Here is a 21,506-nt window from a genome sequence, read left to right on the forward strand (position 1 = left end):
ATGCGAATACAAGACGTCGAACCACAGGGTTCAGTGGTATACAAAGTGCCACACGACTTTCCGGGGGCGAGATGGCCGAAGTGGTTAGAGCGCGAATTTACTGACCGGAAGGTCCATGGTTCGAACCCGACCTCTGCTTCTCGACTTCCCCTGTCTAGGCTTGGGCAACCTGGCAGTATCCCAGCCCTCGTGCTTCCTTCGGGTGGCATGGCAGCTAGGCACCGAAAGGGTGCTACAGCTGAACGATTATTATTATTATTATTATTATTATTATTATTATTATTATTACACGACTTTCCACTAGTTCCCACTTGCTGTAATTTTTTTACGCCTTCATATGAATCCAGGGCTACAATGTCAGTATGCCGGTAACTTCGAAGATAATGACGGCGTTTTTTTATTCAGTTTCATTGATTTACTGGTATGATTGATCATTCTTGGTTGTACTTGGGATGGGATACTGCCACATCTAGACAGGTGGACGATTTAGGTCGTCAACCGGAGCCTTTGACTCAAAAGCCTGACCACAAGACGCTAAGAACGTCACCACTTGCGCGTTTCAAAGAAATCATTCGCCAAGTGCGCCACTGTTGACATATGAAGCAGCGAATCATGCCCATTTGCACCGATTGTTCCCACCCGTCGTGTTCACGGTTGACGCTGATATAGTCGCATAGTGTGGCGAATCACGTACAAAGTCTATTTGTGCTCGTATGATACATGCCTTCGCCGGTTACTAGCGTTTTGTGTTAGTCAGAGTTTTTTTTAGGCTACGTCATTCTACACGCGATGTTTTCCACTCGGAATACACCAGACTGCAATTCGTGCGTGCTCTGTTGATTTTTCGTACATCGCTGGCGTGCGATGCAAGACGGTTGTGCCACCACACTCGTTTGCTCAATCTAAGACCAAAGTAGCCGAAAAGCTTGAACTCGGTCGAAGTCACGAGACTCTCGATATGGGGCTGTTTTTTTCGACCGTATTCCATTCTGCTTGAGCACTAAGGCATGGTTAACTTGGATTTCGTTCTGTCTCGTGAACCTGTAGTATGTTCAATTAGCTAATAGATGCAGTTTGAGCTTGTCCGATCGATAAAATTGATAAGAAGGCCATTCTCATTAGACAGGCACTGGCCAAACTGTCTTCTCTTCACACTAGATCAGCATCTAGTAGTGTGTCTTGCAGCTAATTAGGTGCGACTTCGCTGTCAACGTTAATTCGAACAGCGCTTTTATGGTTCCCCTGTCCATTCTCTCAACTATTTAAGAAGGGAATGTTGGCTTAAATGAACCTACATTTTTGTGCAGCTAGGCGGAAAGCGCAATGTTGCAATGATGCATGGATATGAGGAACGAAACGAAACGAATTTTTTTTCGAAATGGTCTTCTACAACGCATGGCTTATTGACTATTCCAAACTCCGCACTTGTATGTTGTCAGGGTGGCTTGTTTATCGTTTGGATCACCCTCTGTCTCCTTTTACAAACTGTCTGGCTAGATGAGAGTGTGAAAATAGATTTTAACTTGGCTACGATAACCTCTCAGTCAAATCTACTCTGCCTGACGTGACAGGATATATTTCGTACGACTAAGGTATGTGGGCGCAGGCGTGCGGTTGCCAAAATGTCAACCGTTCTTGTCACCCGAGCATCAGTAGATTATCTCTAAGCGTTTAAAACGAGCAAACACTTGTTCAATCGTCTCAGAAGCTGACCCGAGACATCATTTAACTGACAGTGTTTTGCATCTGGTAGACTACGGGTGTAGTGATATGGGAAAAATTTTCTTCCACACGTGTTCTGCTTATCGAAAAAAAATCGTTCAGCTGTAGCACCCCTCCGGTGCTTAGCTGCCTTGCCACACGAAGGAGGCACAAGGGCTGGGATACTGCCAGGTTGCCCAAGCCTAGGCAGGGGTCGGGCTCGAACCATGGACTTTTCGGTCGGTAAATTCGCGCTCTAGGCACTTAATCCATCTCGCCCCTTATCAGATCGCGGGGGATGAGGCAGCAGCCATTCGAAGGCAACTACCAATATTTGATTCTCATCATTTTTTTGCTGTATGTGACACCCCGCCGCACAGGAAAGAGCAAAAAACGTTTAATGGCACACATCTTGAGCCTCACTCCGAACAAACAGTACTCCCTCGAAATGTCAGCAACAGTGTTCACTGTCAGCGATTGTCTAGCATGTGATCATATCGAAACGATGCCGTTCGCCCCTTTTCCCCTATCTTAGAGGGACCCAAGAAGAAAATTCAAATTCACAATACCTTGTGTACCAGATACCGAGCCATCTTTCACATCAGATGGTGCAGATGCCATACTATATTATACCACGACGGTATTCCTGTTCACGGAATCTGTGCTATGTGAGAAGTTCAACTGTAGCCTATCTTTCACTCAACTGACTTTGAATTATATGGACACACTGTTCAGACAGGTGATCAGGTGTCGGAATACCGTGTTCTCCTATACTGGTCAAAGATTGTGGCGCTCGGACTACTCAGCTTGAATCTCTGTGTTCGAAAAGTAGCGACTTGATGAAGCTATTCTCGACTGTTTCTGCCACCTCAAAACCTCTATCTCACTCCTCCCTTCCCGGAATTAACCTAAACGCGTGTGCCTTGAAGCTTCGATTGTTTCTCATAAGCATTGGTTTTGCGACACCCAGAGTCTCGTCTCATACTGCCACGTAGGCAGTGGTTTTTTGGTGTCACTGATACACCCACTGCTCCGGCAGCACGTGGTTGAATGAAGAACGGACGTAAATAAGTGACATCATGCGATCCTGGATTTCACGCCCATCTTGGATTTCTGACTCTTTTTTCCTGTTTCCCCTTCTCGGTTATCAGCGTTTTCGACATGATTAAGCAGCCGACAATCACACTACCAAATCTTTGATGATGTTCGAATATATGTAGCCTTGTTTCGTTCAAACAAACACAACTGGAAACAGGATGTCGAATTTAGGGGACGCTTCTTATTCGTCATTGCTTCAAAGAAAGGACGCATCCGCTAGGAGGACATGTTTCACTTCTCAGCTTATTTCTCTTTTGTGAGCAAACTACTGCACCTTATGTTCGAATCTAGTATTCTGAATCTTTAATTTACTAGGAGAAACATTATCGTTTCCGTAGACAACGTGTCCCGAAATGTAGTCAACGTGCCATGGATCGTTCAGCTGTAACACCCTTTCGACACCTAGCCGCCCTACCACCCTAAGGAAGCACGAGAGCTGAGGTACTACCCAAGCCTGGACAGGGAAAGTTGAGAGGCAGATTTCGGGATCGAACCAAGGACCTTTCGGTCAGTAAACTCGCGCTCTAGCCTCTTGAGCCACCTTTCCCACATGCATTGGATATATTGACGTATCAACTTTTCCGTTCCGAACTCTGGTTGTGTTTCCGGCTTTGCTTGGATCGCAACCATTCGGGGCTGACGAGTGGCACAGTAGTGGCGGTTCCTAACCATTTCCACTCCTTTCCTTCCCTCTTTCGCTATATACAACGGGCTCTGTGTTAGTGACTAAAGTAACAGTCTGTCCTCATATTTGGTGGAAGCCACAAGTGCTTCCCTGTACTATGGCTTGTCTTTGGTTCCTTTTCAACCATCTAATTCTGTGACCATTGTTGGCTTTTGAAACCCTCTAAACCGGATGTGTTGACCCGGTATAGAATCAGTTTGACCACAACATTACCATAATGATTATCGCAGTCATAACAGTAATGGACCTTGCGCTGCTAGTCTATTCGGCCAAACCTCTGGTTGTTGCTGAATACGAAGAAGAGAGGTCAGTTTGTGACAACCACACAGAAACCAGGACACGGTGAACTACCGCAATTGTCAGTCACATAAAATCTCTGTGTCAGTCTATACCCATACAATGTGCAACACATTGTTCAAACACAATAGGGTAACAAGCACGAGAGTTCTCCCAAGGGTTGACCCCAGGCTCACCTAAAGTGACTATGCGTGGTTCCCACTCCTGCGTAACCTGATTCCTGTTTAGTAGTACCTTTTAGTATGGAGTATAAAGGAGCTAGTGCTCTTTTGTGTAATTTCGTTTCGGTGAAACAGCATTGTCACTGGTTGCCGAAATCGGACATGGAGGCAGATATTGGAACTGCCTGTCTTTCGCTGAATCAAGGGTTTGATTTTCTCGCAACCTGTGTAGCTATTGGATCGGTCAACTTGCTCCTGGACGCTTCCAAGAATGTCATCCAGACCTTGAGTAGTAGTATATTTAACCGAGACAGAGAATGTCTGAGACGAACTGGCTGAAATACCCAAACAAATATTTGTCATGGAGTGATCCTATTGTTTTATCACGCCCGTTCTCTAGGTATAGCTATAGATTCCAGACCTTCCCATACGAATGTTCCCATCGCCTCCTGTCTCGAAATCGTTTATAATTTCATTGCTTTCTATTAAAGGTATGGATTGAAAACACAGTCGCGGGAGGGTTGTATCATCTCAGTAATTCAGTCGGTTTGATATGTTAGACTAATCATCCACGTGGACAAGGTCGTGAAACAGTGAAATGGCTGAAGTGTAATTTACCATATTCACCGTTGTTAATAAACACCGGAGCTTCTGTTCTACGACTTTCTTGCACACCTACACATTCCGACTGCTAAACGGGAGTAAAAATAGAGCTACAATAGCTTGGAAAGAATTGTTTAGATTTAATGGTGGCACCATTAGTCGTTGTTTGTGTTATCTTCGTATTGGCTCTGGGGGACAGAACGAACATGGCTATTTTAATCAATCCTTTGAGAGAGAGAGAGAAAAACATAAATCTGTGAGTGATTACAACAGTCTTGACCGATTGTCAGTCACAATGCACCGCAAGCCCTCTATTATTGCTAGTCACCACCTTAGTAGATACATGATTGTTGTATTCAGACGAGCTGCTAGTGTGTGAAGAGTACAACACAATGTTGGTTTTACCCGTTTGCGAGGTTCGCTCTTGTACATATGCACCTCTCTGCTCGGTGAGTGCGTTGCATTCGGCGGAGTTGAGTCGGAACAGGGGAATTCCAAGATTTCTTTCATTGGGACTCTAGTTTCCACCGTGGTCACGCAGTCCGAACGTTGTTTCAGTGTTTTCAACCCGATGGATGAACTCCTTGTTTACCTACATACCTTTTGTCATTGTGTAGTTCCCATGGTTTGAATTATGGAGCTCGCGACCGCGCAGTTGGAACAACTGTCATCCTAGAAGACATGTCAGAGATACTTTCCTTTGTGGAGCTTAATTTGGGCCTTTTCCAAGTCCATCGTAGTCTCTATTCCCAAGCATATCTTTTAGCAGTGAATCAATGCCACTTCCCCGTTCAACAACTGTTCGATGTGCGAAGTGATCCAGTCACCTCGAAGCCGATTAAAATTGATATTGCAGGAGCTTGAGACTTCAAACATGTCGTCTTCATTATTGATTGATTACCTGGATATCCTCCTTCGATTGCTGCTTGCTTGGGACCCACTCAGTAACTCAGCTAATGCCGCTTTTTTGTCTACCTAATTCATCACTTTCGAGCGGCCTTTCGTGATCATCGAGTCTCCATTAAATTAGGGTTCCTGTTCCTTTCGTAGAACTTCCCCATTCGTCCCAAGTCTACAGGTTTTCGATTCCTCCACTATTGAATATTGTTGCCGTGGTTGATATAAGTCTCCTTACAGCTCTATTTTCCTCGTAGAATAAGAGCAACGAAAAGTTTTGCATTGGACTTATCCCACACCTACCTTGAATGAGGACTTCTCATGATTGAGACGTGCTTGTTCTTATTCAATCTCTCAGCCGTAACACCCCCCGGTGCCTAGCTGCCATGCTTCCCAAAGGAAGCCCGAGGGTTGGTATACTGCCGGGTCGCCCAAGCCTAGACAGGGGAAGTCGAGTTCGAACCACGGACCTTCCAGTTAGTAAATTCGTGCTCTAACCACTTGAGCCACCACGCCCCATTCAATCAACATGACCGAGGCTAAAGTTTTTCTGAACTCTCATCTTCCGTTCTAGTTATCAGGTTACTCAGTTTCAGTGAAAATCTCTGCCGCCAAGCACCCCTTTGATTTTCATTTTTTTTTCCGAAACTATTAATCTGGAACTCTCCCACAGTAAGGAATTAGGTTATAGCTCGGCCGAGCTGACTCTGAGTTGTCCGTGTAATTAATCATTTTCCACAATTGTTTACTTACGCTTGCGCTTTAATTCCCTGTATTAGTAGTAGTGAGACATGCCACAAGTGTATGAGGAGCTCGGCCGTTTCTGAATTCTGGGTTTAGTATTTCAGTAAGACTTTGGCTTGTGAACCTGGATTTCGCTCTGGTTGGTAGCAGAGAAGTTAAAAAATCGAAATCGTTCAGCTCTAACACCCTTTCAGTGCCTAGCTGCCATACCATACGAACGAAGCACGAGGGCTGGGACACTGTCAGGTTGCCCAAGCCTGGACAGAGGAAGTCGAGAGGCAGAGAGTCGGGTTCAACCATGGACCTTCCGGTCAGTAAATTCGCGCTCTAACCACTCGGGCAATCTGGGCCAGAAGTGGGCAGTGTTGAATCGTTCTAGAACCTGGTCGGGGGAGCTGCAAATCTGAGGACCGTATAGATTTGTTCGATTCTTAACCTTATTCATCTTTATTTCCACCAGAAGTCGTGGCTTGTTCGGTGGATGGTTTGCACTGAAGTCACTATTCTAAGATATTGTTGCTTAAACCGGGATACCCTATCTATCAAATGAGTTTTCTCCACACGGGCCATTGTAGGGGTAATATTCTGTAATCTTCGCATAAACTGCACAATCGTATTGCGATGGTTTCGAACTGTAATAAAAAGTCGGTGATTAGTTTCTTCATCCTTCAAAGCGCTCTTTTCAAGTACAATTCACATGTTATCTCGGAAAATCGCCATCATGATTTGTTAATATAATTTAACGTAGTCTGTCTTATTTTGTTAGTCACCATGGTAACGAAATCAGAACACTGTATTATATCTCTTTTGAGGTTATGAGACCGAGCCTTCACCGCCTTTGGTAACCTCTATTTAGTGTTTCTCTCCTAGGATTAACAGCTTTATCTGGGCGTGTGTGGGATTTCGTTCCATTTGGTTAATATTAAATGTAACGTAGATTTGACTAATCCGGTCGAGTGTCAACCGTCATTTGTGAGTCATTCCCTTGGTTCTCACTCGGTTTCTATGTTCTACGCTCACTTGAGTGCGTGACCGTTGGTTCACAGATTGACTCCGTCCCGTGTCTTATATGAGTGGTGTGTCCTCAACTCTGATTCTTTCGTTCTCCACGTGACCTGAAGCCCAACTGAAGGGTGTTTTCGCCATCACAGTCCACACGATTTGACTCAACTTAGTACTGCAGTATAACAGATACGCTTTGGAGAGTAAACCGAAGATGTGTTGTTTTTTCTCCACTGTACGCGTTCCACGCGTCGCTGAGTAACATAGGCAGTTTAACTTCACATATTTACGGTTGGCCGATAGAAAACACCTACCCAGTTGCCTCTCAGTTCACGTCAGTAACGAAAACGACGCTGTTTTTGGTAGATGATGCTTTGACATGCACAGATCTGCCTTGTATCGCTTACGATTCTGGACAAACCTGTTATTTGAGAATCTCCTTGTGCGTAAATGTACATTCATTCTTCAAGTGTCTTGTGTAACGTATTCGATAGCACAAGGCTATCCGAGCTGTATTTCTGGGGCAACAACTATCAATGACTTTGACATGGCTCAAGTGGTTAGAGCGCGAATTTACTGACCGGAAGGTCCGTGGTTCGAACCCGACCTCCGCCTTTCGACTTCCCTGTCTAGGCTTGCGCAACCCGGCAATACCACAGCCCTCATGCTTCCTTCGAGTGGCATGGTAGCAAGGCATCAAAAGGGTGTTTGCTACAACTGAACAAATGATTTTGAGGCTTCTCTCACCACGGCGCACAATCTTCGAAGATGTGTAGTCTCTTTTGACCAGCTTTCCATTGAAAACTCTTCCAGTACCGAGATTTTGAATCGTTTCATTAATCGGTACATTGAATAGGTTAAGAGACAATGGGCATCCTTGTCCATACTGAAATGTTTTAACCGTATCGTTGCAAGATACTGTCAGTTTGCAAAGCGGTTAGATTTCACAGCTATTGAAGTTTTTTAAAGTTTCGTCTTTCTTTGTCGACCTAGTCAATTTCTCGCGTTTTGAGCAACCTTGTCACCTTGTGACTCGGTGCTTAGTGTACGGACAACTCATTACCCATTAGTTTCTCTTCAGAGTTGTTGGGAATGGATTACACGGAGACTTGCCGAACTGCCCTACGATTTCCAATTACGGGCTGTACAATAGTGTTTTGAGCTTCAGCTGCGTGAAATGTCAATGGAACTGACTCAAAGATTCAACTGCTTGGTTCGAGAGAATACAACGAAAGGCTGTCCCAGTTCATTGCATTCCTCCAGGGAAACGTCTCGGGTTTCATAGTTGTTAGATTGCCAGTCATTCTCCTTAACTAATACAACAATTCGTACAGTAAAACTACCTTGCAATGTGGTCGACCGTAGTCGATTTCGTTGGAGACTTTTCTGACCCCAACAACCAGTCGTAATTTGTCTCCAGTTCTTCTGTATAGCGTCCAGCAGTCAGTTGAGTTAGGCGGAACCCCCGAAATGCCCAACGGTTCAACAAATTTGTTACCAGGCAATCGTTCAATTGTGCACGTATGGTGGCTTCGAGTAATACTGGGTAATCTTAATCACTCAGCTATAACACTATTTGTGCTTAGCTGTCATGTCACCTGAAGAAAGCACGAGGGCTGCCAGGTTGCCCAAGCACAGGTCGGGCTCGAACCACCAATCTTCGGGTCAGTACGTATGCCTCTCAACCGCTCAGCTACATGGAGCTCAATACTGAGTTCAAATTAAGTACGCTCATGCACAAAATCAAGTCGAGTCGCACGAGTCCACCGAGTGCACGCGGCGATGTTGAACCGACGAGTGCACAGCATGAGTTTCAAACGTAGCTAACCAAGCAAAAGGAGAGGTATTTGGGCACGATACATAAACGATAAAGCGAAGATGGAAGATAGAAGTCAATTACCTAGAGAAGAATTCCACCAGCGGAATTGTAGAATAAATCTAAGCATTGTATTGAGAAGCATTTTAGCTCGCCCAAAAGTGATCAGATACGTCTACCGTTGCAACGTCCGATCTCCGCAATGGCTACTTTCGATTTTCCCAGTTGGTGTTCACTGGACCATGTTTTGGTCGGTCTAACTGTGTGCCGAAAACACTGGATTGCCGTACCTCAATTTAATGTAGGATTCTTAGAGCAAGGTCAACGCTGAGGATTAGGTAATACTTACCGGCCCCATTGCATCATCACATGGCCTATTCAACCCTCACATCTATCCCCCACATACCTGTTGCTGGTGGATTGACTAAACCAGAGCTTAGTAGTGACCATTGTATTCTTTTACTGTCCACATTATTATCGCGAATAGCTATGTGGACTTTTTTGTTTTTCATGTCAGTCCTGTTGGTCTGCACATTCCATTCATCCGCCGGTATCCATTAGTCACAAACTTGCACAAAAAGTAACGTTTTCTACCCCCCCTCGACCTTGGTTCAACAACCAAGTACACACGCACCAAAACATCTGTTCCCATGCCAAAAGTGTTCTCTGCTTTTTTCTGCTGCTTGTGTTTTCAACATTTACCATCAGAGCATTATTGGTTTCACTTGTGGTCTATCAAGGGTCAGTGGAACATATATTTATTCCATAGCTGTTTCGGGTAGATGACCAAGGTTGATTGCAATTTTATGCGCAATCAATGACGCCGATTACCACAGGAGTTTCAACCAATGTTTCCAGGGTCTAATCCTACTTATGGTAAACGTTAAAGTTTGGCCGGGATTATGACGGCAACAAATACGCAATCTTTGGCGGCAGATCGAATCCAACAGTTGGCAACGCTTTCCCAGGATCTGTAGAACGTATCGGGCGTTGAAGTAGATTTTGAACCCTCGCTGAATGTACCCATGCCATCTGCTCCACGGTTGGATCTGCAACAAGAGACATCTGTCAGATTTTCATCAGTACGTACTTTGTTTGAATAGTGTGACCAGTGTTGGAGTAGCGGGTGTTTTTGACCTCACGAGTCGAATTGAGACCTTCTTGGTTAGTCGCTCGGTCACCACTTGTGAAACATTACCTCAACCCGTCCTTTTTCAAAGTTTTGATGGTTTGAATCATGCAACGGTTCTCGCGCGCCGATCGCCAGTAACCATCAAGACTTCACAGTGGTGTCTAACAGATACATCCGATATAGTGGTGGTGTCGCCAGCACTTATGATGGTCCGATTCACTAAAGATCTTGTTGAGTGGATTTCCACAATCTTGGACGATATTGGCTCCTAAAAGATTATGGCGTGCTGGTCGTGGCTGTTAATAAGCGTAAGCGCAAAATTATGCAGTTTTTACGTGGATCAGGGGGAAGTTATTACCCATGGAATATAAATTAGCCATTGACCGAAAGATGAGCGTTACCATCTTGCTAGCAAACGAGACTTCGCAGTAACAAGACTGTCGAGAACAGCACGAACGTCCCAGCTCCTATATACATTACATTTCTGGAATGCGGAAGTTGCCTAGCTGGCACATCGTGATGTCTTCTCTTGGGGTCAGTGGGGCTGAATGTACACAACCTGGTTCATCATCATCATCGAAGGCATGATATCTGTGTTCAACATTGATACTTCACTGCCGTACAACCATGATTTATTTATTTGCCTTATTGTAAAGAAAAGAGTAAAGGTGGACGGGGAAGGGATTTAGCGCTAGCTTACCATAATCATTCCGAGGCGCCTACACCTCTAGACATTCACTCAGGCAATCTGGATAGAAACTGACAATAAGAACGCCACTGACGTCGGTTGGCAGCCATATCTTATGGTGTCTCCAACCAGGCACAGTGAGGATCACGCGGTCCACATCCTGGAAGGCGAGTAGCACCGACAGCACCCAAGCGTTTCGTGATCTCTTTCGCACTCCTCTGCCAGGTCATGGGTTGGCCACCTCTCTGTTTACGCCACTCCGAATTGGGCATGTAAAACAGTACTCTCTTCGGCAAATGATGGTTCGGCATACGTAACACATGTCCCAACCAACGCAGCTTCTGGTGCTGGACACATTCTTCAATGGAAGTACCCGTTACACAACCGAAAACACGCTCTCTAACTGCCTCGTTACGGATTCGCCGACACCAACCCACACGAGCTATGGTTCTGAGACAACGATTGTCGAAAACCTGAAGACGTCTCAGTTCCGCTGCTTGAATAGGCCAAGTCTCACAGCCATACAACAAAGCAGCCTGTACTGTAGCTTGATACACACGTCCCTTCAGATTCAGGGATAAACCTGGTTACCAGTCAAGCATCCACAAGCCAGAGTTCTGTTAACCCGTGTGCAACCAGTTCCTGCGCCTTGATACTAATGGCCGCAACATGATATTGATGGGATTTGCGACGCAAGCTGCCGACTGCTTTGTGCAGCTAATGATCAAGAATCACTTCGTTTCCGATGAGGCTAGTCCCTTTACTGTTTGTTCATAGATGTTCCGGTCACATTGTTCGATTCCGGTGGAGACTTCACAGCAGCACTTTTGAGCTACGTTGAATGCTTTTCGGTAGAAAGATTTCACTCCGCATGCGAAGGCGTTCTTCCTTTCATGTGGTGGCGCGTTGACTCACTGGTTAGAGTGTGAATTTACTGACCGGACGGTTTGTGGTTCCAAGCCGAACTCTGCCCTACGACGTCCACTGTCTAGGCTTGAGCAACCTGGTAGTATCCCAATCCTCGTGATTCCTTCGAGTGGCATGGCAGCTAGGCATCGAAATGGTGTTACAGCTGAACGATTATTTTGTTATCTTTGATAGACCGAAACAGTACTCAGAGAGACTTCGAGACACATGGCCTCAGTCGTCTCAGGTATGATACCGAAGAGTGTTTTTGCACTCGTGCTTGTGTTTTGGTGCATTTCTGCTTCACATAAGGATATTAAACGCCATACGAAACTTCATTGCTTCCCTGTTCAAGAATATCGGCCATTATCGATCGACAGCCGGCTATAGCTCTCAGTTTGTAATCATACCCCGAAGCTCATGTGGAAATAGAACACTCAGGAATGCTGTACAACCTTTACATGGTTTATACTGGTGATAACGCACGGTGAGAACACCCGACATTCATTCACCCCGTAGTTTCAGTGAGCTATTTTGATGCTCGTCATTTAAACCAGATGGACGTTTCCTAGTACACAGTTCTAAGAAAATTAAAGACAATTCAAAAGTAATTGGCTGCTGATATTCTCTCCGGCGACCGTGCTGGCGATTTAGTTCGAAAGCTATTTAGCTCCCTTGACTCAGTAAAGGTTACCTTGTTTTGTGCAGAGGCCGAAAACGTGCCATCAAGTCCAAACCTAGTAACAAAGGGCTTCGTCATTCGTGTCACTGTAACCTCATTCCACTGCAACAGCGCATCATTTTTAATAAATTGACTATTCTCTGATTATGCTGTCCTTTTTTCTGAATCCACACTTGACGTATTGATTTGCTTCGTATCTAATACTGAAGTCATCGTGTATGTGACTCGGTCACTGTAGCTTTTTCATCTGACCGCAGCTCGGACCCCCGGATGATGAGCATCGGGATTCCCCGTCTTCCGAAGACACTGATCAAAGACAGAACGATGAGGAGAAGCGTCTGACACAAAGTTCAACTATGCCGAATTCCAGCAGTACACAGCCTACAAACGGTCCAGTCAGCAGAGGTATGTTCCTTTTCTCGTTTAATCTATGGTGATTCCTGAGTGGCTCGGTGGCTCAGTCATGTGTTACGCATGCCGTCTACCGAGACGAGTGTTGTCCTCCGTGCCTACTTCAGAATGGCGCAAACCGCGAGGTGGACAGTGCATGACTTGGCAGAAGAATATGAGAGAAATGACGAAGAGTTTGGGTGTTGTTGGTGTTGTACGCCTTCCAGAGTGGGGACCCATGACTCATTCTGTGCTGGAGACACTGCAAGAAATGCCGGCTAATTGATGTCAGTTTCTTTCTTGCCGTCAGTTAGTTTCCAGATTGTTTGGTTGTGCGTGCTAAAGGCAAACACTAGGTCCCCTGCCTCACCCACTCTTTCTCTTCTTTTCACTCTATAGCTTTAAATGTAACTAGATGAGCTTTATGATTGTACGACAATGAAGCGTCAGTGTCAACAATCGTGTTGTTGTCCCTAATGGTGACAGATGAAGACCAAAGTAATTTGGTGTGTATCAGTTAGTTCGGCTTTGCTATGTGTTCGAGTGCACTTCGTTGTTTGTGTTTTTTCGTTTCAGAAAGCCAGAATTATTTACTTCCTTTGCTTTCTGCTCCTCTGACTCTTTCTGTTCGAAGATTCTCAAGCTCAGCAACCTAGAACACAACCGGAAAATTGACTATTCTCTGATTATGCTGTCCTTTTTTCTGAATCCACACTTGACGTATTGATTTGCTTCGTATCTAATACTGAAGTCATCGTGTATGTGACTCGGTCACTGTAGCTTTTTCATCTGACCGCAGCTCGGACCCCCGGATGATGAGCATCGGGATTCCCCGTCTTCCGAAGACACTGATCAAAGACAGAACGATGAGGAGAAGCGTCTGACACAAAGTTCAACTATGCCGAATTCCAGCAGTACACAGCCTACAAACGGTCCAGTCAGCAGAGGTATGTTCCTTTTCTCGTTTAATCTATGGTGATTCCTGAGTGGCTCGGTGGCTCAGTCATGTGTTACGCATGCCGTCTACCGAGACGAGTGTTGTCCTCCGTGCCTACTTCGGAATGGCGCAAACCGCGAGGTGGACAGTGCATGACTTGGCAGAAGAATATGAGAGAAATGACGAAGAGTTTGGGTGTTGTTGGTGTTGTACGCCTTCCAGAGTGGGGACCCATGACTCATTCTGTGCTGGAGACACTGCAAGAAATGCCGGCTAATTGATGTCAGTTTCTTTCTTGCCGTCAGTTAGTTTCCAGATTGTTTGGTTGTGCGTGCTAAAGGCAAACACTAGGTCCCCTGCCTCACCCACTCTTTCTCTTCTTTTCACTCTATAGCTTTAAATGTAACTAGATGAGCTTTATGATTGTACGACAATGAAGCGTCAGTGTCAACAATCGTGTTGTTGTCCCTAATGGTGACAGATGAAGACCAAAGTAATTTGGTGTGTATCAGTTAGTTCGGCTTTGCTATGTGTTCGAGTGCACTTCGTTGTTTGTGTTTTTTCGTTTCAGAAAGCCAGAATTATTTACTTCCTTTGCTTTCTGCTCCTCTGACTCTTTCTGTTCGAAGATTCTCAAGCTCAGCAACCTAGAACACAACCGGAATTGGGAACCGCACGCAGTCGTCATGAACGGACAGTCCCGGCTTCATGCGCTCAAACCGAAGCGGCACGTTTGTTATCGTCTGGACATTGTACACCAAACCACACTACCGACTCTCATCTTACCTACTCTCCAACATTCAGCAACTCAACTCGCCGCCGTGGACGTGCAGGCCTCGGAAAAAGTGAGCTCTCCCTTTTTCCGATATTGATCCATCTGTTATAATTGGTTAATCCACTGGAATTCTATGTACAGTTGTGCATAGCCAGAGTCGCTAGCGTGTATGTGATCACACTGACTGTGATGGGAACCTGAGGAAATCAGATTGCCGGGTTTCGAGTAATTCCTACGGAACGATATGAGAGCTTAATCGGTGTGGTGCAGAAGCTCACGAATGGTGGTCCCACGTGAAGTGTACAGTTATTGTTACTTTGGCATGCACCATAAGCCCAAATGCCCTACGCGAATCCTGCTGCAACTAGCCAAGGTTTCTATCTGCCTGCCAAAGTGACATCCTAATGCAGGACATCACTGATTCGCTACCTTCACCATTGGTTAATGAAGTTAAAAATCTCTACCGAAATATCACTTGAAGTTATCTTTTCCCACTGCTTCCCAAAATGCGCCCATTGTACCGCTAGTCGGATGTTTCCAGATACTAAAGATCCAGTCAAGTCCTTTACCTAACTTACTACCGCACGAACGCCAACTCCGAATACACGTAGACTCATCTATACTCTGTTCCGCGACGGTTTTTTGAGTTCACGGAACGTTTACAAATCTTCTGACGGGCTCCTGTCGATGGGGAAGTACAGCGAACACAAAGGCTTTCAAAAGCCCGAGGGATTTTCGGATGGCATTGAATGCTTTGTAATCTACTACTCATATGCTTGCTGAAAATCCGTCGACAGCCCACGACCGGTTTCGCCCTTTTTGGGGGCTCATCAAGTAGGCGCAGTCCCCGAGTTTCCGTCAACCTTATGTTCTACTTGAAACCAAATTGCACGAAATCAGCGAATATACACTCATTTGAAAACTAATTTGGTTTTCCGAGAGATCCACCTGGAACCCAGCTGAACCTCTCGTTTGTGATGTTTTCAGGCAACTGTATAGAGGTTCACGAAGTCCACGCTAATGATTCGCAGCTGCAAATGAGTATATATTCGCTGATTTCGTGCAATTTGGTTTCAAGTAGAACATAAGGTTGACGGAAACTCGGGGACTGCGCCTACTTGATGAGCCCCCAAAAAGGGCGAAACCGGTCGTGGGCTGTCGACGGATTTTCAGCAAGCATATGAGTAGTAGATTACAAAGCATTCAATGCCATCCGAAAATCCCTCGGGCTTTTGAAAGCCTTTGTGTTCGCTGTACTTCCCCATCGACAGGAGCCCGTCAGAAGACATTGCATGCCCTTCTCGGATTTCGTTGTATTCAGTGATAGTCAATGTTAATCGATCGCTCAACTGTGACATCCTCTCGGCGCACAGCTGCCATGTGACCCCAAAGAAAGCGCAAAGGTGGAGACACTTTCGTGAACCTTTTGGGAGTAACTTTTTGTGCGCCTTAACCACTGAGCTATAAGCAGCTCACCGTATGCAACTACATCCTCCTTGTGGCGAGAACAAGTTGCCAAAATTATTTCTTTCTGTGAGGTGTTGGATGGGGGGATTCTCAGTAATGCGTTCTTCATTTGGCTTTGTACATACTGCCAGCGTTTACTGATTGCTACTTTGTGTATACTGTCGATTTCGGAACTATTGATTATTGTTGCTCTATTTGGTTGCACTCCTCCGTTGGCACAAGATTTCGGAAGCGTATGCTCTGTAAGGGTTGGTGCACTTGTTGCAAATGAGCATTGTGTCAGTGCATTCGTTAACATGTACTCTAGTCGTTCACCACCAACAATAGTCGACTTTGTGTTCGAGCGGGCTTTTCTTAGATTTGATGCCGTCACTAAGGTAACTTTAGGGTACTCCATGGTTACGAGCTTCGAAAACCAAAACGTTCAAGCCCTGTGTGAGTATTTAGAAGAAATGATACAGTCTTGAAAACCCCCTTTCTTCAAAGCCGGGCTAGTGTAACCTTCGATGCTACTGGAAAGTGTTTTGTGTAATTTACTGAGTGGCCGCGAAGAAAGCCCTGATTATGGAGTTCAGTTCGCTGGTGGACTGCCTGGAGCCGGTTAAGGGGTCGGCTTGAAAACAGAAGGCAATTCATCAGTTTGAGAGGACCAGAAGGACTGGTTTTCGGACTCGAACATCCTCAGTTTTATGCTGCCATGCCCTTCATCTGAACTGTTTGTGGATACTGATTGTCGCATTGCCATATATATTTTTCCAATCTGCCGATTCCGATTTTTCGGGACGTAGTCTATCGAAAATGTGTGCACATTGGTTGGATATGTAGTGACCGGGATAATTTTGCTCGTACAATTGATATCCGTTTAAACTGCGATGTTTATATGAAGATAATTACCACACAACACTGCTATGTCAGCTGGTCCAAGTGGTTAGAGCGCGAATTTACTAGCCGGAAGGTTCGTGGTTCGAACCCGACGTCTACCTCTCGACTTCCCCTGTCTAGGCTTGGGCAACCCGGTAGTATTCCAGCCCTCGTGCTTCTCCCGGGTAGCGTGGCACTTAGGCACCGGAAGGGTGTTACAGCCATGTCAGCTATGACAGTAAATGCTACCGTGCCCGAAAACGCCATACTTGTCTAAAGACCGAACAGAAGTTGATGTGACTGATAAACTGCGTGCTCATTCCCATCGTCCAAAGGTCTGTCATCTGTTGGGTGGACAAAACAGAGACTTCACCCTAAACTCCAAGGCTATTATCTATCTGTTCGCTGTTGTCCCAGTCTCAGTGAACGGAACACTGAGCAGTTTATATCTGCGTCTGACAACTTCATCTGATTGTCGGTGAACCATGCCGTGCAACCGATCTTATCACGAAGACCAGATGCGTAGCCAGCGACTTCAGCCTATCTGATGTCGGTACGATGAAACACTGCATTACCAATGCTCAAATTTATTCTTAGATTTTCCACAGAGCAGCAAAGATAGTTGAGCCGGTCAAGTTATGAATTTCGCATGCTGGGAATGCACTGAATTATTTTTACCGGGCTATATGGTGGTAGAGGCTGTCTTCTCAGAAGCTACCACCACGCAACCTGCCGTAGCCTCAAGTTGTTCGTTAGTACAAGCTGACAGTCTTTCATCAGACAAATTCGAGAAAATCGTGTTGATGAAGAAAACATCAACCGCATTGTATTGTTGTATTCCGATTGAGTCGTGTCGAGAATAGCCTCATGGGTCCTGAGGATATATCCAAGAAGGTCACTAGTCATTAACGTGTAACTGAAGCCAGAATCGACCAATTCAATACAATCAGACACTGGAGGAAACGGGTCTCTGTAATCAAGACCAAATGGTGTTTGAAACAACTGGTACATCCTGAATAGGTTGTGGAGTGAACACCTATGCAACAGCAACAGCACGTACGTGAGGGCACTGGAAGCTCTTCTATGTAGTTCAGTTGGACAGTCATTACGAAGTGGATTGCAATCAGTCACTGCGAGGTTTGCCTTCTCGAAGTCCGTGTGAACCCAGCTTTCTTGCGGTAGAACTACTCTTGTTTCAGACTCGTCTGCGAGTCCGGAACTTCCACATAAAAGCTTGAAGCCCCGTGATGGCAAGCGAACGCTTGTTGTTAAAAATTTCCAGTGTTATCTTCCAGTGCGTTTTCTTTGCTTAATATGTTAGAGAAGTAATTTAGCCGTTTGTATGAAGATTCTGTGTCACATGACCACGACCACTAAAAGTTGTTCATGTAATATATACGATTCCGAAACAGACTGATTGATAATAAATCGTTCAGCTGCAGTACTCTTCCGGTGCCTAGCTGCCATGTCACCCGAAGAAAGCAAGCAAGTTACCCAGGCCCAGACAGGGGAAGTCGAGATGCAGAGGTCGGGTTCGGACCGATCAGCGAATTCGCGCTCTAACCACTGAGCCATCTTGCTAACTGGTAGATCCTGTGCGGAATGGTAAAGCGAAATTCCGATGATGGAGACAGTACAACCAATTGTCAGGGCCCTACCAATCCACTTTTTGCTTGTACGTTTGTAGGAAGTTTCCTCACTTTGGGATCCACTCTGTCTTGTGTGATTTCATCTCTCTAAATTTGTAATCAAGTGTGATCCGTGATTCGATTTCGCGACATGGAATGAAGTTCTGACCAGTAAACTTACTCTAGTCATCTGTAGGTGATTCAGAGGAAAAATGATTTCAGAAGATGAGTAAAACCTCCATCGGAGAAGTCGTTACTCAGTCAGGTCGCGTGACCACGTGATGTGGATTCCGTGATTGGACGACTGTGCTGTATCCCAAGTGCGAGGTAATTTTACTGCTGATCAAACATTCGTGGCCGAACGATTGAGTGACCGGGACGTCGCGGGTTCGACATTCTCGAGTTCCGTTAGGTGCGCACCGGTGGTGGTTCCCCATAAGGATGCAATAGCTGTATTTTGCTTCTCAGCGTAAATTGGCTTCAGCTGCGGAACGAAATATCTACTAAACACTCACTCCCGTTGATAACCCATGGCTTTTCTTTGTATTTAGAAACAGTGGTATTCACGACCCTTAGCAGTTGATCAGTCATACGTCATCCACAGGTAGTTATCCCAAGCCTCAGCGCATTCGTACTGGCGTTGTTCACGTCACTTGTCACCTTCGGGGTCTGGCCGTCCTCTTCTTGTTCCCTCTACTGTCAAAAAGTAGGACTCTGATTTGAATGTTCTTTCCGGGTCCATTACGCATGCAACTGACCTACTCGCAACTAGGCGAAAGTGCAACGGGAACGTTGGTACTTACCATCAAGTTGTGCTCGGTCAAGATTGAAGTGCTGATCTCTACTCGTGAGAGTTTATGGTCGATTCTTTCCGAGTTTGGTTCACCCAAGTGGTTAGAGCGCGAATTTACTGATCGGAAGGTCCGTGGTTCGAACCCGACCTCTGCCACTCGACTTCCCCTGTCCAGGTTTGGGCAACCTGGCAGTATCGCAGCCCTCGTGCCCCCTTCGTGTGGCACAGAAGCTAGGCACCGAAAGGATGCTACAGCTGAACTATTTTTTATTACAGTTTCAAGATGACTTGTGTTGTTTCAGGATCAGGCAGATGAAAGCCAAGCCGGATTATTGGTTCTTTCGGATCTTTGTCACCATCATTCGTGAATGCCATCCAACCGGTGTGCTATGGACTCTGGTTGGCTTTTATTGCCATAAGCCTAGTCTGGGCATATCATATTGACCCTGACGGTCACCTCAGAAGGGTAGTGATATTACGCCATAAAATTGGATGCGGTAATGAGATGTGCATCAGTCGATTGGAAACTGCCCTAATTAGATTAATTTCATCTGCGACTCATACTGAGCCACTTAGGAGTTGTGTCAGTTTTAGGTTTACCCTGATCTGGTATGAGCGAGATGGTATGGGCGAGATGGACAAAGTGGTTAGAGCGCGAATTTACCAGCCGGAAGGTCCGTGGTTCGAACCCGACCTCCGCCTCTCGACTTCACCTGTCCAGGTTTGGGCAACCTGGCAGTATCGCAGCCCTCGTGCCCTTCCATGCTTATTTATTTATTTTTCAAATATGTAGAAATCGTTATCCATGCGGGAGATCGCTTCATTGTTAATGACCTAGATCTGGCAGCGATCAAGTCATGAGTACTATGAGTTTTTTTGTCTCCTCATTTCGTAGTTGTTTCAGAGGGACGGAGGAACTCTGTTAGGAACCTATCAGTACGTGATTGTGGTCTACTGTTTAGCTTACCGTGACCTAAGCGTGAATACCTGTGAGCACCATGTATTGCTACTTTCAACGGCTATGCATTGGTTGGTATCTACTGCAGTGCGTCGTTCGGTTGACCATTTTTTAATTGTGTTGCCGCTCTCATACCATGCCTTGCATTCATATTTTCTGGCTGAATCAAACAAGCCCACTCGGACTCATTGCTCTTTCGCATCCGAAATGACCCACTGTTTGTACCAAAGTCGATATTATTTTGTACCATCCAATAAAGGAGCATGAACTATGCCGTAATACATTGTAAGCTGTACTGTACTATACTGTACTATACTGCACTATGCTATGCTATATCATACTACTAATACTATACTATTCTACCATACTATACTACACTATGATAATTTATCGGGCAATGTGTATGAAAGCGTCGCAGTGAACGATGTTATAATTGGCCCCTGCCTCACTTGGATTTCTTGCTCCTCTGGCATCACCCCGCACCCGTTGAATTCATTTCTCGCTCATCAGTTAATATAATCAGAAGTCGCTAGTTTGAGTTCGGTTTCATGGAATCTTTGTTGTCCTCCTCGTTACACCGAATGATCCTGTGGAACAGTTCCAGATCTGTTTTCTAAGAAGTTTGGTGACAATCGGTAGATTTATTGCTGGGCAACGTTTCGCTTTTGACACAAAAGCTTCGTCAGGCCAAGTGACTAGGTTCCGAGGTTGGTCGAGATTTAAGACGGAAGGAGAACCAATCACCTAAGTCAAGCTAAATCTCCGTTGGGTTTCGGCCAAGGGATTTTATTGTGTTAGAGTGGTTGAACAAGTGTTGGGTTGGTGAGGAAACCTACATGTGTTTGGGTCCTGCCTAGGGTCTAGTTCTCCTGGTTCGGTTCATTTGATGGTTCCTCTTGACTTTCGTTTGAACCTTCTGTCAGTCTGTGTGGGTGAGCTGGTACTAAGATAGTTGTGTAAGATGGATACTGTGACCTTTGGTCGGTTGGGGTTTCCACCCCCATCCCCGGTTTTTTCTAATGACCCTAAGTTCCGGATCTGCTTCGTGACCAAGGCCTGTGTACACCACCCCTTGCAATCGACAGGATTATACATATCCAACTATTTGGTATACCCTTGTTTGACCTAAGTTTTGATTTTCCTTATGGGAATGACGTCCCATCATTAGGATCTTGTTGACCTTTCAGAGACTAAGCTGCACGATGCTAGAGATTTTCTGTCGTCCATTCCGGTCATTTTGAAGTTTACTCTTCTGAAGTTTAGCCGCCCTGTCGCTAATCCACCA

General features: G+C 45.5%; 3 protein-coding genes across 3 annotated transcripts in view; 2 read left to right on the plus strand and 1 right to left on the minus strand.

Moving 5' to 3' along the window:
• T265_03692 (hypothetical protein) lies at positions 1–7,670 on the plus strand (the record flags this gene model as incomplete). Its single annotated transcript, XM_009168234.1, has 4 exons — positions 1–229; positions 1,825–1,944; positions 6,291–6,496; positions 7,518–7,670. The coding sequence occupies 4 exons, from the start codon at positions 1–3 to the stop codon at positions 7,668–7,670; spliced, it is 708 nt and encodes a 235-aa protein (XP_009166498.1).
• Positions 7,252–21,506, minus strand: part of T265_03693 (hypothetical protein) — a gene marked incomplete at both ends in the record, with an annotated part of 23,883 nt that continues 9,628 nt past the window's right edge. Inside the window, one exon of the mRNA XM_009168235.1 lies at positions 7,252–7,442. Within this exon, the coding sequence (XP_009166499.1) occupies positions 7,252–7,442 (191 nt within the window). The remainder of the gene's footprint in view (positions 7,443–21,506) is intronic.
• T265_03694 (hypothetical protein) overlaps positions 14,211–21,506 on the plus strand; it is a gene marked incomplete at both ends in the record, with an annotated part of 72,834 nt that continues 65,538 nt past the window's right edge. Inside the window, 2 exons of the mRNA XM_009168236.1 lie at positions 14,211–14,232; positions 14,369–14,584. Coding sequence (XP_009166500.1) covers positions 14,211–14,232; positions 14,369–14,584 — 238 coding nt within the window. The remainder of the gene's footprint in view (positions 14,233–14,368; positions 14,585–21,506) is intronic.

This window comes from Opisthorchis viverrini, assembly GCF_000715545.1.
Source record: "Opisthorchis viverrini unplaced genomic scaffold opera_v5_53, whole genome shotgun sequence".
Taxonomy (NCBI): Eukaryota; Metazoa; Platyhelminthes; class Trematoda; order Opisthorchiida; family Opisthorchiidae; genus Opisthorchis; species Opisthorchis viverrini.